This window comes from Carya illinoinensis, chromosome 11 (assembly GCF_018687715.1).
Source record: "Carya illinoinensis cultivar Pawnee chromosome 11, C.illinoinensisPawnee_v1, whole genome shotgun sequence".
Classification (NCBI taxonomy): domain Eukaryota; kingdom Viridiplantae; phylum Streptophyta; class Magnoliopsida; order Fagales; family Juglandaceae; genus Carya; species Carya illinoinensis.
Window position 1 is genome coordinate 7,723,427 of NC_056762.1, and position 16,025 is coordinate 7,739,451.

The following is a 16,025-nucleotide window of genomic DNA, read 5'->3' on the forward strand; positions in this document are numbered from 1 at the left end:
CAAAAGCTACGTACTATTTGTTTTTCATATTTTATAGAAGATATAAAAAGTATCATGCAGCTCTAAAAAATTATATATAAGAGTACTTCTAAATTAAATAAAAGGTAAAAATTAGTGTCTCAAGCTCCCACTTTTTAAAATTAAGCTCTTCAACTCCAAAAGTTTCAAATCACATGGATTTCTATTAAAAAATTTATTGAGAACAAACAAACCTTCAAGTTGCAAAAACTTGCAACATTTATACTCCCAAAAGACATTTTGATTGATTAATATAGCTGGAATTAAATTGAAGGACATGAGATGATAAAAAATAAAAAATAAAAAGATACGTTAACACTCATACAACTGAAAACTAAAGTTACACATAAATACTTGGGATGGAAAGAAAATGCTCTAATAATTATCTTAGCCTAGCACATGATTTTAGTACTTATTCTCATTAAATATTATCTCGATAGTCTATAACCTTCAATTCTTAGCTTTCATGTTGGCAACGCACATCTGGATGGCACTAGGAATTTGTAATATCAATCAATAACACTTGAGAAATCATGTGCATGGTCGACCTTGATTGGGGATAGACATTTAAGCATTTCATGGCAAGTTGTATAACTATTTTAAGTTCATTTTCAACTTGAGCTGTTGGAAATGGAAGCCGTTGCTCCAACATATCTTTCGACTGTATGTTCTCCAAAGCTAACGGCATTGATAGTGTGGAGATGAAATCACTTGGATGCTTTCCTCTAATGACTTCAATAGCCAATACCCCAAAGCTATACACATCACATTTTTCAGTTACCTTTATTGTGTAAGCAAGCTCTGCAAAGAAAAGAAATGAAGGAAAGATGGACAAAATCAATACATATGCATACTATTCTTTGATAGGACAATTAAATAACTTACCTGGTGCAATATATCCGTAAGTGCCTGCAAGGGAAGTCCAATTGGATTTGTCTAGCTCCAAAAGCTTAGCAGTGCCAAAGTCTGAAACGTGAGCCTCAAATTGAAAATCCAGCAAGATGTTGCTACTTGATATGTCACGATGAATAATCGGAGGGGAGCAATCATGGTGCATGTAAGACAAGGCATATGCCACACCTTTAACAATATTCAATCTCTTACTCCAGCCCAATACTTTGGCAGCATCTTCGTTACCCAAGATTAGGGACAAGCTACCCCTCTCTAGATACTCACAAACCAAAAAGGAATGTTGCACATGGGAACAAAAACCATAAATTTTAACAATGTTTCGATGTCGTATGTCCATCAATGCCCTTATCTCATTCAAGAACTCCTTTTGAAATTTGCTCTCACTAGCATCATGCAGTGGTTGATTGAATTTCTTCACAGCTACAATGTCACCTAAAGCTAGCTCTGCTTTATAGACAGTTCTATGTCCTCCGTTCCCAATGCAATATAGAGCATCAAAACCATTGGTCACTTTTATGATTTCATCATACAATGTTCTTCCATTGAAATGTAATATTGAAAGAAACGATACTTGGCCCTCGGTCTTGCTTTGTTTGGATTTTAGATCTGTCTTTCTTCTTTGCATAAAGAGAATAAGCCCAAAGAAAGAAAGTAGTACAAAAATTGCTCCTAAAAGTGAGAAAACGAGAAGAAACACGACTTTGTGTCCCCTTTTGGAGCTATGTCTGTATATAATGGAAGCATTGCAAGGTTGTAGTCCAGTAACATTACGGCACAATCCCTTGTTCCCTTGTAATGCTTCTACAGGAGCATATAGAAATGCGTTGCTATTGGGAATGGGACCCTGCAACTCATTGTAGGATATGTCAACATACATCAAGCCATGCATTTGTTCAAATGCTTTCGGAATCAAACCAGAAAGAGAATTGTGGGAGAGATTTAAGATCACTATGCTCTCCAATTTCTTAATTTCCATTGGTATCTCTCCATTTAAAAAGTTGTAACTTATATCTAATTTGGAGATATGAGATAAGGTTAGGAGGTGGGCTGGAATCCCTTCGCTAAAATTGTTGTGGCTTAAATTCAAGACGATCAATTTCACAAAGTCCCCAAAATTTCTTGGAATTGACTTACTCAGCTTGTTTGAGGACAAGTCAAGGTATTCAAGATTTGTCAACGATCCAAATTCAAAAGGTATAGCACCAGAGAGTTGATTGCCATTCATTCTTAATCGCTCTAAAGATATCAACCTTCCGAATTCTTTTGGAATCATTCCAACTACATGATTTGAAGAAAGATCAAGTTCACCAAGCCGAGTCCAGTTTCCAATCTCAGGTGGTATGCTACCAGTAATATTGTTCCTACCAACTAGTAGGGTCTGTAATTGATGACAGTCTCCCCAATTACTTGAGGAGTCCTCAATGGGCTCAGGACTTGGAGTCAGTGGAGGAGGTACATTTCTTCTTTGTCTTTTTGGCGGCATACTTGGAAATGATTATATATAACAAAAAATATAATTAGAATAAATTTATTATTCTTATAAAATTCTATAATGGTTGTATATGAATAAACTTTTTAGTACTTTTAGTCTTCATCTTCAGATGTATTTTCCATATTTGTTTCAGAATCTCTCTCTATAACATCTTCGTCATCATCATCAAGCTCTTCTTCGTCATCCTTATCCACTTCCCCCCCGGATTCTTGTTTGTCTTCTTCTTCTGACTCTTCTTCTGTACTTTTCTCACTTTCTTCAATTGAATGATAATTTAATGAAGACGGGTCGAGATGGATGAGTGGGACGTCATCTCTACATAAGGGGAGCAACTCGAGTGCACCGAGGTCAATAAATAAGTTAATACCCCCTCCTCCATCTTCCTGGTAGGCAGCTCTACATTTGGAGTGTCATCTTCATCTCCACTATTGTCGTAATCTACACTATTTCCTACTTCATATATATTTCGAGGGACAAATTTTTGTACAACTCGCCAAGTTATCTCTCCATTATCTTCATCAATACTTTTCATTGGATCAATCAAGTAATAGATTTAAGTAGCTTGACAAGCCAGTACGAATGGATCATCTTCGTACCATTTAGATGCAATATTGACACTCGTAAAATGATTATCCCTAAATATCGAATCCCGACCACCGCCTAGATCCCACCGATCACATTTAAAGATATATGTTATAGACCCACCCAGATATTTCAATCCAATAATATCACGAATGACATCATAATAATCAATATCATCTGTTCCATGACTCCCCTCGACCAAGACACCACAGTTTTGAGTCTTTCTATTATGTTCACGGTCCAGAGTATGGAATCTATAACCACGGGCCAATGCATATAATTCAAAAGAGACTGATCCGGGATCACGAGCACGTTGTTCCAATATCTAACAATTTAAATAATGTCATTTATTAAATATTAACTAGAGTTAAAACTTTCATCATGTAACATATACTATAGAGTTTAGTTCATACACGTTGTTCAAACCATCCAGAAAATTCTGACTCGTGTCTTGCCACTATATCCTCTACGCCTTCCATCTTAAGTTTGTCCATGTGCTCACTGTATAAAATAATTTATCATATTATTTTACATAACAAAAGTTATAGTTAACCTTATTATCTTTAGAATTATTTAAACCTTGTACAACGACATACCTCAGATAGTGATCAATCTCCTGACAATTATTTAGCACGTACCACCGAACTTTACCCAACTCTGTATCAAGTAAATCATAACCCGTTTTTGCACCCAAAGGTCGTACATTCTAAGAAAATACTGATAGCTCACGAGGAGGCAGAGCAGCAAGATCAGCATTTTGTTCTTGACGAATAAATCTTGTCTCAACACCACAAAGATATAAAGAGCAAAATGTTAACCATTCATCGTGTATATAGGCCTTTGCTATTAAACCCTCAGCTCTGGCTTTATTCCCAACAGTGCGCTTCAGTCGACCTAAATATCTTTTAACTGGATACATCCAACGGAACTGTACCGGTCCACCCAACATTATCTCTTGGGGTAAATGTATTGCTAAATGGACCATGACATCAAAAAATGACGGTGGAAAGATTTGCTCAAATTTACATAGTATAGCAGCAATGTCTTCTTCCAGTTTCTGTATCATATCTCAATTCACTACCCGAGCACACAAATCCTTAAGAAACATACACAGTTCGGTTATGGCAACACATACAGCAGATGTAAGCTTCTCACAAATTACCACCGGTAATAACTTCTTCAAAAATACGTGACAGTCATGACTTTTCAATCCGCCAATTTTCCAGTCATCAAGGCTTACGCATCTACTGATATTTGAAGCATAACCATCTGGCAACTTCACACCTTGCAACCATTTACAGAAGTCCATCCTCTCCTCCCTTCTCATTGTAAAACATGCATGCGGCATGACCACCCTCTCACCTTCTACTCGTAAATGCAGATTATGTTTAATTCTCATTCTCTCAAGATCTTTCTTTGTCTTAATTGTATCTTTCATCTTTTTATTGATGCTCATCAATGTACCCAGTATATTATCACAAATATTCTTCTCTATATGCATTACATGCAAACTATGTCGCAACATGCAGGACGACCAATACGGCAACTCAAAAAAAATACTACGCTTTGTCCAATTCAATTTTGCTACGCCTCGTTTTCTCTTGTTCTTTCCCTGACCTTTGCCAAAATTGTTTGTTGCCACATGTACCAATTGTTCCAGGATCTCTTCCTCAGACAACTCATTTGGCGCAATTCTATCTTCTACTCGTCCATCAAACTTAGCGGATTCTGTTCTCCATGCATGATTTGTTGGTAGATAACGTCGATGACCCATGAAACACAACTTTTGAAAATATTTTAACCACTCACTAGTAGTTTTTTTATTACACATCGGACATGCTAACTTTCCTTAAGTACTCCAGCCGGAAAGATTCCCATATGCTGAAAAGTCATTTATTATCCACACTACCGCATCATGCATCTGAAAAGTTGTTGATGTGGATGCATCATAAGTTCTGACGCCTGCTTCTCATAACTCTTTCAACTCTTCAATCAACGGCTGCAAATATACGTCAATGTCATTCCAGGTGATCTCGAGCTGGGGATAAGCAAAGTTAACAAAAAGTTGGGCGCCTTCATGCACCTCCATGGTGGAAGATTGTACGGAATCAATACTATAGGCCAAGTGCTATAACTTGTACTCATATTTCCAAAAGGGTTGAATCCATCAGTTGTGAGTCCGAGGCGCACGTTCCTTGCTTCTATCCCAAACTCTAGATACTGATTATCGAAAGATTGCCACGCAAGTGAGTCAGCTGGGTGCCTCATAAATCCATCATTTGTAACTCTTTTCTCTTTGTGCCACTTCATATCGTGAGCTATTTTCTTACACGTGTATAATCTTTGCAACCGGGATTTCAATAGGAAATATCGCAATACTTTAACCGGCACGCTTTTTTTATCCTTCCACCTCGACTCTCCGCATATAGGACATGCTTGTTTCTCCTCGTTCTCCTTCCAATATAAAACACAATCATTCTTGCACGCATGTATGGACTTATACTCAAACTCTAATCCCTTTCTCAACTGTTTCGCTTCATAAAAGTTCTTCGGCAATCCAGATCCTTCAGGAAGCACTTCATTAAATAAGTCTAATACCATGTTTATTGCTTTGGTTGATATTCCACACAATGACTTTATGTGAAGCAACTGCACAGTAAACGACATTTTAGAATGTTTTGTACAACCTGGATAAAGCTCGCGCTTTGCATCTTCCCACATTTTCGAAAAATTTTCTGAATCATTCCGTCGCCCACTTAGGCCATTGTCATGAACCTCATCCATAAACATTCCAGCTCCAATGTCACCCAACATCTCCTCCATCTCATCTCGCTCATAATCATCATCCACGTGCCGCAAATTTTCCCGCTAACTGAATAAGTCATCCGCTGATTCTGCATACGGCTCACCATGAAGTACCCATCGAGTATACCTCAAATCCATACCATTCACAAATATATGACTTTCAGCTTCATCCAATCCTATCGCACACAAATTTTTACAACCTCGACATGGACACTTAATGTAACCACGACTATCAGTAGAGGCCTTTGCAAAATCAATGAAGGTTCTTACTCCACGCGCATAGGGTATGTAATCTTTTCCAAGTCTATTGCGTAGACGCATCCAACTTTTATCCATTTCTAAAAACATCTAATTTTTTAGTAACCCGTATAAGAGTTAAATACACATGCATGTCATGATACATCATGTTCAAAGTACTCTTTCTCAACGTAGTTGGTCCTATCCCATTCGAGATTATATTCTCCATATTGCACAAGACCCGTCACTCTACTACTTTGAATGTTAGTAGAAATTTCGGCAGCATTTCTCCATAATTCTCCAAGTATACATGTTCACATATAGGGATTATGACCCTAAGAACAGTATACCCGAAGAACAAATGAGGAAGATACCGAAACTTCATACTAAAAGTTCAAAGTAGGAATAACGTTTATGTGCAATACAGATAATATAATCTTAAACTGTCCACACTGGACAATTCAGGAATTAATGTACACCTAAATGTACACTAATTCCCAAACGGGTCTAAGGTTATTTATGCAATATTATACAACATCTAACAAAAAAGTCTACAAATAAATTAGTACACATTGTTTGAATTAACATTATGTACTAATAATATTTATATTATTAATGATTGATAACACTTAGAAATTATTTGTAGACTTATATAATTCCTAATAACCAATTATACTTATTATCAGTTATATAATATATAACACTACTACAAAATACATTATAATTAATATTATAAATTACTGATAACACTTATATTTTATCTGTTATTATATAGCATAAAATAACAATTTTTACTTATTTATTTCCTATTTAATAGAATATATAGTAAATTAGATTATAATTACTAGTTATACTATATATTGATAACACTTAATTGTTATCAGTATTATATAATTATTACTATTATTGCCAAAATTATTATTATTAAATAAGTTATTATTATTATAATTACTTATCTATTTCTTATTAATCCTTCTTTAATACTATATATAATTACTTGATAATTATTATTAGGGATTGATACTAATAACACTATACAATATATTATTAGATAAAATATTTGTTATTATTGAGCTATTAGATTTTTAGGAATTATTATTTTATAATTATAATTTTTAATAATTGTTAATATATAATATAGATACTTATTTATTGATAATTTTACTAATACGAATTTTAATTCTTACTATATAATTATGCCTTATAATTGACACTTATATTTATATAATATTTATTATATTAGTTATTTAACTAATTATATCGATAATAGTTGTAAATAATATTATAACTTATAATTATCGTAACTATTCAAATATACTATATATATTGCATATAGTCCTCCAATTATATTATAATATCTACTATGCACAACAAATAATCACACTATTTACTTTTATCGAAATTGTTATATATATTCTTTAATCACAACATATTACTAAAATAAACACATAAATTCACAAATAATTATTATTCAACACCATACACTATACTAAAACATTATCACATTAAGAATAAACATATTCAATAGCAACAATTTTTCATTTCAATTCATCCAAACAACACAATCCATATCACAAGTTAAATCCACAATAAAAATGTAACAATAGAGTTTAGTATATATACCTTGTGCTCAAAATAAATTCCTCTTCAAAAATCACAAATTTTCAACAATTCCCAACAAATGATCCTTCAAAAAATACACAATACTAGTTAGTTAAATATATATAAAAAAAATTGACAAATATCATGTAAATTACAAATAAAATAGAGAAAATTTTATTACCTTAATGCTTAAAAAAAGCCTTTGCAAACTCTCTCTTACACTAACTCTCTCTCACTCCCTTTCTCACTCTAACTCTCCATTTCTTCTCTCCCTCTCTCTAAAACTCTCTCTCTCTCTCTCTCCGAATTTCACGCACGCTGAAAGCATAAATGACTCTGCTTTCCTGTGCGTGAAAGTTTTATATTCTGATTGTTATACAATTAACGTTCGGACGTTCATTAATGAAACGTTCGAACTTTAATTTACCCACCGAACGTTCACACAGTAAAGTTCGAACGTATAATTATCCCGCTTATCATTTATACCATACGTTCGAATGTACAATTCTCCCACCTACGGATTCGCTCATCACGTTCGAACGTTATACTAAACGTTCGAACGTACTGTTGATTTTTGGTTTCAGCGGAAAAATTTCCTCCGAATTTATTATTACGTCCGAGCGTTATTCAATAAGGTTCGAACGTAAATTAGATTATCTCATTTCTTCATAATAGAAGTTAGTATAATTAATAAATAATTTAAATATTAAATTATAATATTTAATATATTATTTAATATATAATTTGTACCAATTATAATATATATAACATAACTATTATATAAGAACGTACTATATATATATTATAATATTATTATTAACTAATAATAATAAAATATATTATTATATTATAACTATAATATAATAACTATATTATATATTATAGTTATAATAAGTATATATGTAATATAGTATATAGTACTAATTGTATATTATACTAGTATAATAGTAGATATTATAGTATATCTAATAACTATATTAAAGTAACATAGTTATTAGATAATATAGTATAAGTATTATATAGTATATTATCTATATATAATAACTATACTATATAGTATCTATATTATATAGTATATATTATAGATATAATATGCTACTAGTATATTTGCTACTTGTATAGTAATATAGTATATATGCTACAAATATATACTATATTATAGTATATAGTAGTGTATATATATATCCAGCAATATATATATGGACTATAGTAGTATATTAAAGTCATTTACATATAATATATAACTATGATATATATATTATACTAACCTATTATATATATAATTATATTAAGACTATATGTAATAACTATATGTAATATAGTAATAACTATAGTGTAAAAAACGTTCGGACGTTACCATTTAAACGTCTGGACGTTTTGATTAACGTCCGAACGTATACGTTATACGTTCACATGTCGATATGACGTCCGAACGTATAATTTATAACGTTCGCATGTAGATGAAACGTTCGAAAGTTAACTATATATAAAACCAAGCCCGACGGTTTCCAGGCCATTTCTCGCACTAAAACTCTCACTCCCTCTTCCTCTCCGCCACGCACGCCGCCACAACCGTCACTAAAAGGTAATGTGCCCTCCCCATCTTCTATTTATTACCATTTTAATCGGTGGGTTTCAAAAATTCGAAACCCACCGTAGGCTGGTTATTGTTCGTTGCATTTCCGGCCACCATTCACCGTAAATTGATAAAATAGGACCGTAGAAACTATTAGTAGATGCTTATTTTGGTTGTTTGTGGCTTCGAAACATGCGTTTTGAAGCTTTCAGAAATGGTTGAGTCGACTCAGCGATTCCGATTCGTAACGTTCAGACATCACGACCCAACGTCCGAACATGTGACCTTTACTATTCCTTACATTCGCACGTTAAATTGTAACGTGTGCACGTAATTTTTGACGTGCGAACATTTTATCCAACGCTTTAACATAATGTTGGATAAAACGTTCAAACGTAAACTGTTGGCCTTCTTCGGCTAGTAAGAATGTCCGAATGTATGACGGTTCAAATTCATTAGGTTCGAACATTGATATCATACGTTCGGACATAATGAACTCAATCGTCCCTTTTTATCAAACGTTTAAATTAAACGTTCGATAAAACGTCCGAACATATCATCTTTGTACATTCGCACTTGACATTGTTAATTTTAACGTGCGAACATACTTTCAATAACGTTCGAACGTTTTCTATTAAAATTTTTTTATATTGTTTCTTTTTATTATTGTTATTATTGATATTGAAAAAGTGAAATTATTTAAAAAAATTTCTATCAAAATTATGTAAATTTATAAGGATGATATTTTAATTTTCTTTATAATCCATATATGTCATAATACGTATGTATCTGTGATTCTAATCATTTTTTAAAATTTTATAACTTACATTTTTTTTAATTTTCAGGATATAGCTCGGTATATTGCGACAAGGAAGCGAGGGAGGGATGGAGGCAATCCAGACATTGCTTGACTGGAGGCACGAACTATTATGGGGGAACGAGAAATCCTCATTAATGAGTTTGATGAGCTCAGCTGGGAGCAGAAGACGCTGAGAGACGTCTTCGTCACCAGAGGCTGGGGCCCCATATGCACATTGAGGGGAAAGATTTACCCCTCAATGGTTCGAGAGTTTTACATTGGGATGGCCACCATGCCTAACGATGCATCATCCCATACTCTCGAACTACGTGGTGTACAGTTTCAGTTCTCGGCGGATGTTATCGTTGACTTACTCCAGATTCTGCGTATACTACCTGAGTCGATAGCTGCTCAGGCTGGTGACACAGCAGCTGCATTTTCCCCGAGCATATTCGCGGCAGATCCAGCCGCTTCTGCTTCATCTTTGGGCCCTGTTGAGTTTACGCCCAGTCATGAAGAAGATCGACCTGAGGGCGATCCTATTGCTACTGAGGTTGGTGATGATGAGCGGGACCAGGATTTCTACATCCTCACTGGCACGGACCGCACGAAACCCGATAGGCCGAACTCGTTCAGCTAGAATCAGCTATTGCCTTTCTTTCGCATGTTACACATTTTTGTTGCAACAAATGTAGACCCTGTGGCACAGAAGAGCACATTCAGTTGGGCTCATGCACAGTTCCTGATTCTCTTGGCACGTGGTGAGCCCATTGACTTGCCCTCATTATATTTGAGCGGATCCGTTACGAGGCCAGCATCGTTACCATGGATAATCTCCCATACGGAGTCATCATCAGTCGCTTATTACTAGCCTAGGAAATGCCACTCCAGGCGGAAGAGATGATGATAAACCAGATGAGCCCCATCGACATGACCACACACTGCCGGAGCATTAGACAGGGGAGAGGTTCAGCTTAGCGTCAGTATGGTCTTACGCCAGATCTTGTTTCCCCGACCGAGTCTGGGCCGATGTTGCTCGCCCGTCGGCGAGTACTAGTCAGCAGTCAAGAGTTACATTTGCTGGGGATGTGCGACCTGCTTAGGTTGATGCAGTGATGACAGATATGAAGGCGCATATAGACCGACAGATCGATAGACAGATTGCGCATATAGATCAGGCTGTCACACATATTGCACATCATGTAGATGTGCTAAACAATAAGGTTGAGACATTAACTGAGGAGTTTCGATTTTTTGTAAACCAGCAATTCTAAAAGTTATTTGTAAAAATTTATCATATTTTATTTTTTATTTTTGACATATGTAATGGACACAAATATTTAATGTATGTATTGTGTAGCTTAATTTCTACTCTTAATTTTTTTTTAATATAACGTTACTCAACCTTACGATTAAAAATATATATATTATGGTTAATTTATGCAAATTAACATATAACGTTTGAACCTTATCACTTTAACGTTCGAACCTTGACGCTAATATATTCACGTTCGCACGTAATTAGATAAAACATTCGAACGTTCGTGCTAAAAATTTTACGTTCACACGTCAATATACGTAACATTCAAACGTTATTGTGACGTGCGAACGTATTATGTGAAACGTCCGAACATTTTAAAATTCTTGCCCAACATTTAGTGACAGATCTCACAAACCGTCACAGTAAATACGTTTTAGTCACAGTTTGGAAACCGTCACTATTTATAATCTGTCACTAAAAGCCATATTTGTTGTACTGTTACAATATTATCGAATATTTAACATTTATTGAATTCGGCAACAATAAATGTTGTAGGACTTAATTATTTTCTCTCTCTCTTTTCTACTCAGAGGTTTCAAGTTCAGACAAGAACTCAAGAGATCATGATCTCATCCTTTCGTATACGTACAGTACCCTACTTCCTCGCGACAATTTTGCCGCAATTCAAGGTTGAAAATTATGGGAAAAGGAAAATATGTAGTCTTGGAAGAATATTTGTGCCTTCATCGACTATCTTGTGTTGTGTAAGGAGAGGTTTGGGGTCCATAATCGTGTTGAAGGAGGCAGTACTCTTCCTTCCAATTATTTTAGTTCCTGTCCATGTACGTACAACTAGCGTTGGGAAAAGAAAAACATGTAACCTTGGAAGATTATTGCATTTTTGTGCACTTTTGTCAAAGTCTTGGTCCCTCATTTTGTAGAAAGAGACATTTGTGTTTCATGATGGTCTTTATAAGAGCAGTAAATAAATAAGCCACTTGAGATGGGATCGATCAAATTCAACTTTAAGTGCTCGATTTATTTTTCATGATGCTTTATTTTTCATTCAGTTTTGTTTCTTAATTTATTTATTTATTTATTTTTTTCCACGATCGAGCACTTTGAGAAGTGATCAGAACTTATTCAGTAGCTCCATTTTACTTTCCACTTACATGTTTTTAGGAACCGTATGTAAAGTCGGTTAAAAAAAGTACAAAAATGAAATAAAAGAAAACACGCAAGGGATGTAGGAAATGCCATTAAAAGAGAGGGAGGTCTAATGTAAGTACTCCATGGGTGCTTGCCATCCAACTAGCTATAGAGTCGATGGAGAAAAGAATTTGGGAAGGGTATTTCCTGCTATGCCCATTCTGGTTGGCGTGAGCCTAGCAATGAGTCCCGGTCCAGCCCGAGTCCCACTATTCCAAGGCCCCACAATAGCCCAAAGGGGGCTAGTCCTCAAGATCATCTCAAAGAAAGAAGAATGCATCATGTGGAACCATAGACAGGGACAAATGGGACCCGCCGACTCATGCTTTACCTACTAAACCTAGAATCAATTAATTATTTAGTAGATGAACAGGAGACGCTATGATGCCCTGACTCCCACGTACAAAAATGCGAGAATCGTGACGTCAGTATGATGACAACACGAGTCACGCATCCCAACATTAAGTGCTCCAAGCGTATGTAACATACAAAAAGTGTACAACAAAAGTCCCAGCTGGTAATTTACATTTAGTCAACTATGTACCAGAAGTTTAAATACACGCATATCAAAATAAAAATATTTCAAATATCATACAGTTATCTAGTGAAAGTAAAGTAAAAAGTAACCAAAAAGTATATAGCCAAAAAGCGATACACAATCCTAACCAAAGTGATCACATGTCACTCATCCAACGAAGCTGATCCCTCAAGCTCAACATCTTCATCTACATCAAAATCTACGATTCCATAAAATGGAACCATGGAATCATAGGGTATTGAATACCGTGAGTTTATGAGTCTCATAAAGTAACTAACCAAAACAACCCAAGAGATAAAAATATATTCATGCAATCAACAAACATGCGTGCACAAGAAAAAACATGCATATGACCCAAAACCATTCCCCAAACATAACCACCAGCCATTTTCCCAGAAAATGGCCCAATCATAGGATCCACCATTTGGGCCATTTTTCTAGAAAATGGTTCTCATAGCTATTTATTAAAAACCTCAATTTTTTCAGAAAATTGCCCTTTAACCAATTAGGAATGTAGACGAGAATCGTAGGCGAGACTCTACCACCATCCCTACCATATGCACAGTAGGCGGGAATCACAGGTGAGACTACCACCATCCATACAGCTCCCATTGTCGACGAGAATCGCATGCGGGACTACCATCATCCCTACTACGCGCACTGTAAGTGGGAATCACAAGTGGGACTCTACCACTGTCCCTACTTACCACTGTCTCTATAGTTCATTTATCCTCTCTTTCAATCTATCAGAGCTCTGTAGGCTAGAATCACAGGCGAAACTCTACCATTGTCCCTGATTACCACCATCCTTATAGTTCATTTCTCCTCTCTTTCATTCCTTTCAATCCATTCAAATACACATGTACCCAAAATCTTTTTTCAACATGAAAACCCAATTTTCATCCTTAACACATGAAAATGCATGAACATAATGATGAATGTCATCACACCAAACATAACATATAAAAACTCAAGCATAAATCAATTCACAAACAAATCCGTCCTCCTATCCAACCCGACCTCCATACTTCTCGGACTCAAAGTCCGGCACAACCAACCAAACTGCAAAAGATTTGTTAGTGCAAAAATATAGGAAATCTCAAGAAATTCTTTGGAAAATTATTTATATTGATGAAATATAATTTTCAAACGAACAAGGAGGTATAAGAGGTGGTTACACAACAACGTAACAGTGTATTTTAAACTATGGCTGTGGATCTTAAAACTGATCCAACAAAAATAATTTCAAAACAATGAGTTAAATAAAATAATTTAAACGCAGTGACTAAATAGAAATAAAATAATAAAATCTAATAATAAAACAATAAAATATCTTAGAATAAAGAGCAATTTAAATGATAAATAATGATTAATAACAAGAAAGACACATTGAAATAAATTTCACAACTTAAAATATCATAAAATAATATAACAAAACTCATAAATTTTAAAACAAGAGGACCAATAATAAAATAAATGAAATAATTATTTAATTAAAATACACGTAAATACGAGGTATCAACAGACACAGATAACCCACATTCTCTGATAGAGGGGACCAGAAGTGATTGCGTCATTCATCCATGGCCGGGACTCTCCCTAGGTGCCACACTGCATTAGTGGCGTCATCCTAGAAGTCATGCCGCATTAATGACTCTACCATAGAAGACTATCGCATTAAATGTCCAGACTATTACAAACATGAACGAGACGATTCCACCCTGAAAAGGGGAACAAAATGTCCCCTCGAGACCTCTTATAAATGCCCATCCCATGTGCAAAAAACTCTCTCTTAATTCTAAATACTCAAGCTATCACAATACGTACGAAGAGACAAACTTAAGTATCGGAGGTTCCCCAGACAACCCCAAGCCACTTTCTTCTTTGTGTTCGCATGTGAAGATCTTGGCTCGAGCTGTTAGGACCTTGCCTAGACGTACAAAATATGATGTTAATAGTGTCGCCATCTATGTGATCTTTTCTATAAACATAATGTGTCCTTTTTATATCGGTGACAACAATGGTGTACAGGAACCAAGAGAACCGACCAACACCAACGAGAACCAACCGCTAGAGTCAAGAACTAACCATAATTGGTCGGGAGGCAGTGTTAATTTGAAGAACCAACATAGGCCAATTTGGTCCCGGCCAATTAAACCAAATGACATCGTTTGGAATTAGGGTTCGAATAAATCCCTCCCCTTCCTCTTCTTCTCCCACCCGATCTCATTTCTCTCTCACTTTCTCACTCTAAGCTCTCTGTTTCTCGCTCCTCTCTCTCTCTCTCACGCAGCAAGGCTACGAGTCTGCAACCTTTATTTCGGTGTTTCCCCCATAAGTTCCTCTTCATGTCGGACAGTAGGTGTTTGTGTCATTGTGAATCTTGGCAAACAGAAAGATTTCTTCCATGAGTCTGTAAGTTCCTCTCCATTCCTCATTGTTGAGTCCGTGAGTCTATCAATCAATGATGTTTGTAACTTTGTGAATCTGTAATGATTGCATTTGATTGTTTGTAACTTTGTAAATCTATGAATCTCTGTTTCTCATTCCTCTCTCTCACATTGCGCCACCGACGATGTCAGTGAACCAGCCGAAAGAAAACCAAGACTAACGTCAACAGTTTTCTTCTGTTTCACCTGCTGATTTCAGTTGAGATAAACACATTCTCACCTTATCGATGCGGTTTCAGTTTTGGACCAAAACCACATCGATACCTTCTATTTTCACCCCTAGGTGACAACCCGTTCTAAGACAACTCGAGGACCATAAGCCTTATTAGAAGGCATGGAAGCACGCTTTTTGAAAATGGAACAGTTGGGAAAGACACTGATGGCATAAGTGCAAACACCCAAGAGGAAAAACAAGGCCATGCGGGTTGATACTAACAAGTTGCCCAAAGACATTAAACCCAGCCATAATAGGCAAGACGAGTCACGAGTCATTGGGAGCAGGGGGAAGGGCACTGATGATGAGGAAAAAAAAGGATGTAGCATG

General features: G+C 35.5%; 1 protein-coding gene across 1 annotated transcript; it reads right to left on the minus strand.

Moving 5' to 3' along the window:
• Positions 1 to 511: 511 nt before the first annotated feature.
• On the minus strand, positions 512 to 2,092 carry LOC122282175 (MDIS1-interacting receptor like kinase 2-like). Its single transcript, XM_043094130.1, has 2 exons — positions 904 to 2,092; positions 512 to 819 (listed from the first exon to the last, which is right to left on the minus strand). Exons 1-2 carry the CDS (start codon positions 1,904 to 1,906, stop codon positions 512 to 514), a joined length of 1,311 nt encoding a protein of 436 aa, XP_042950064.1. The 5' UTR covers positions 1,907 to 2,092.
• Positions 2,093 to 16,025: the final 13,933 nt, after the last annotated feature.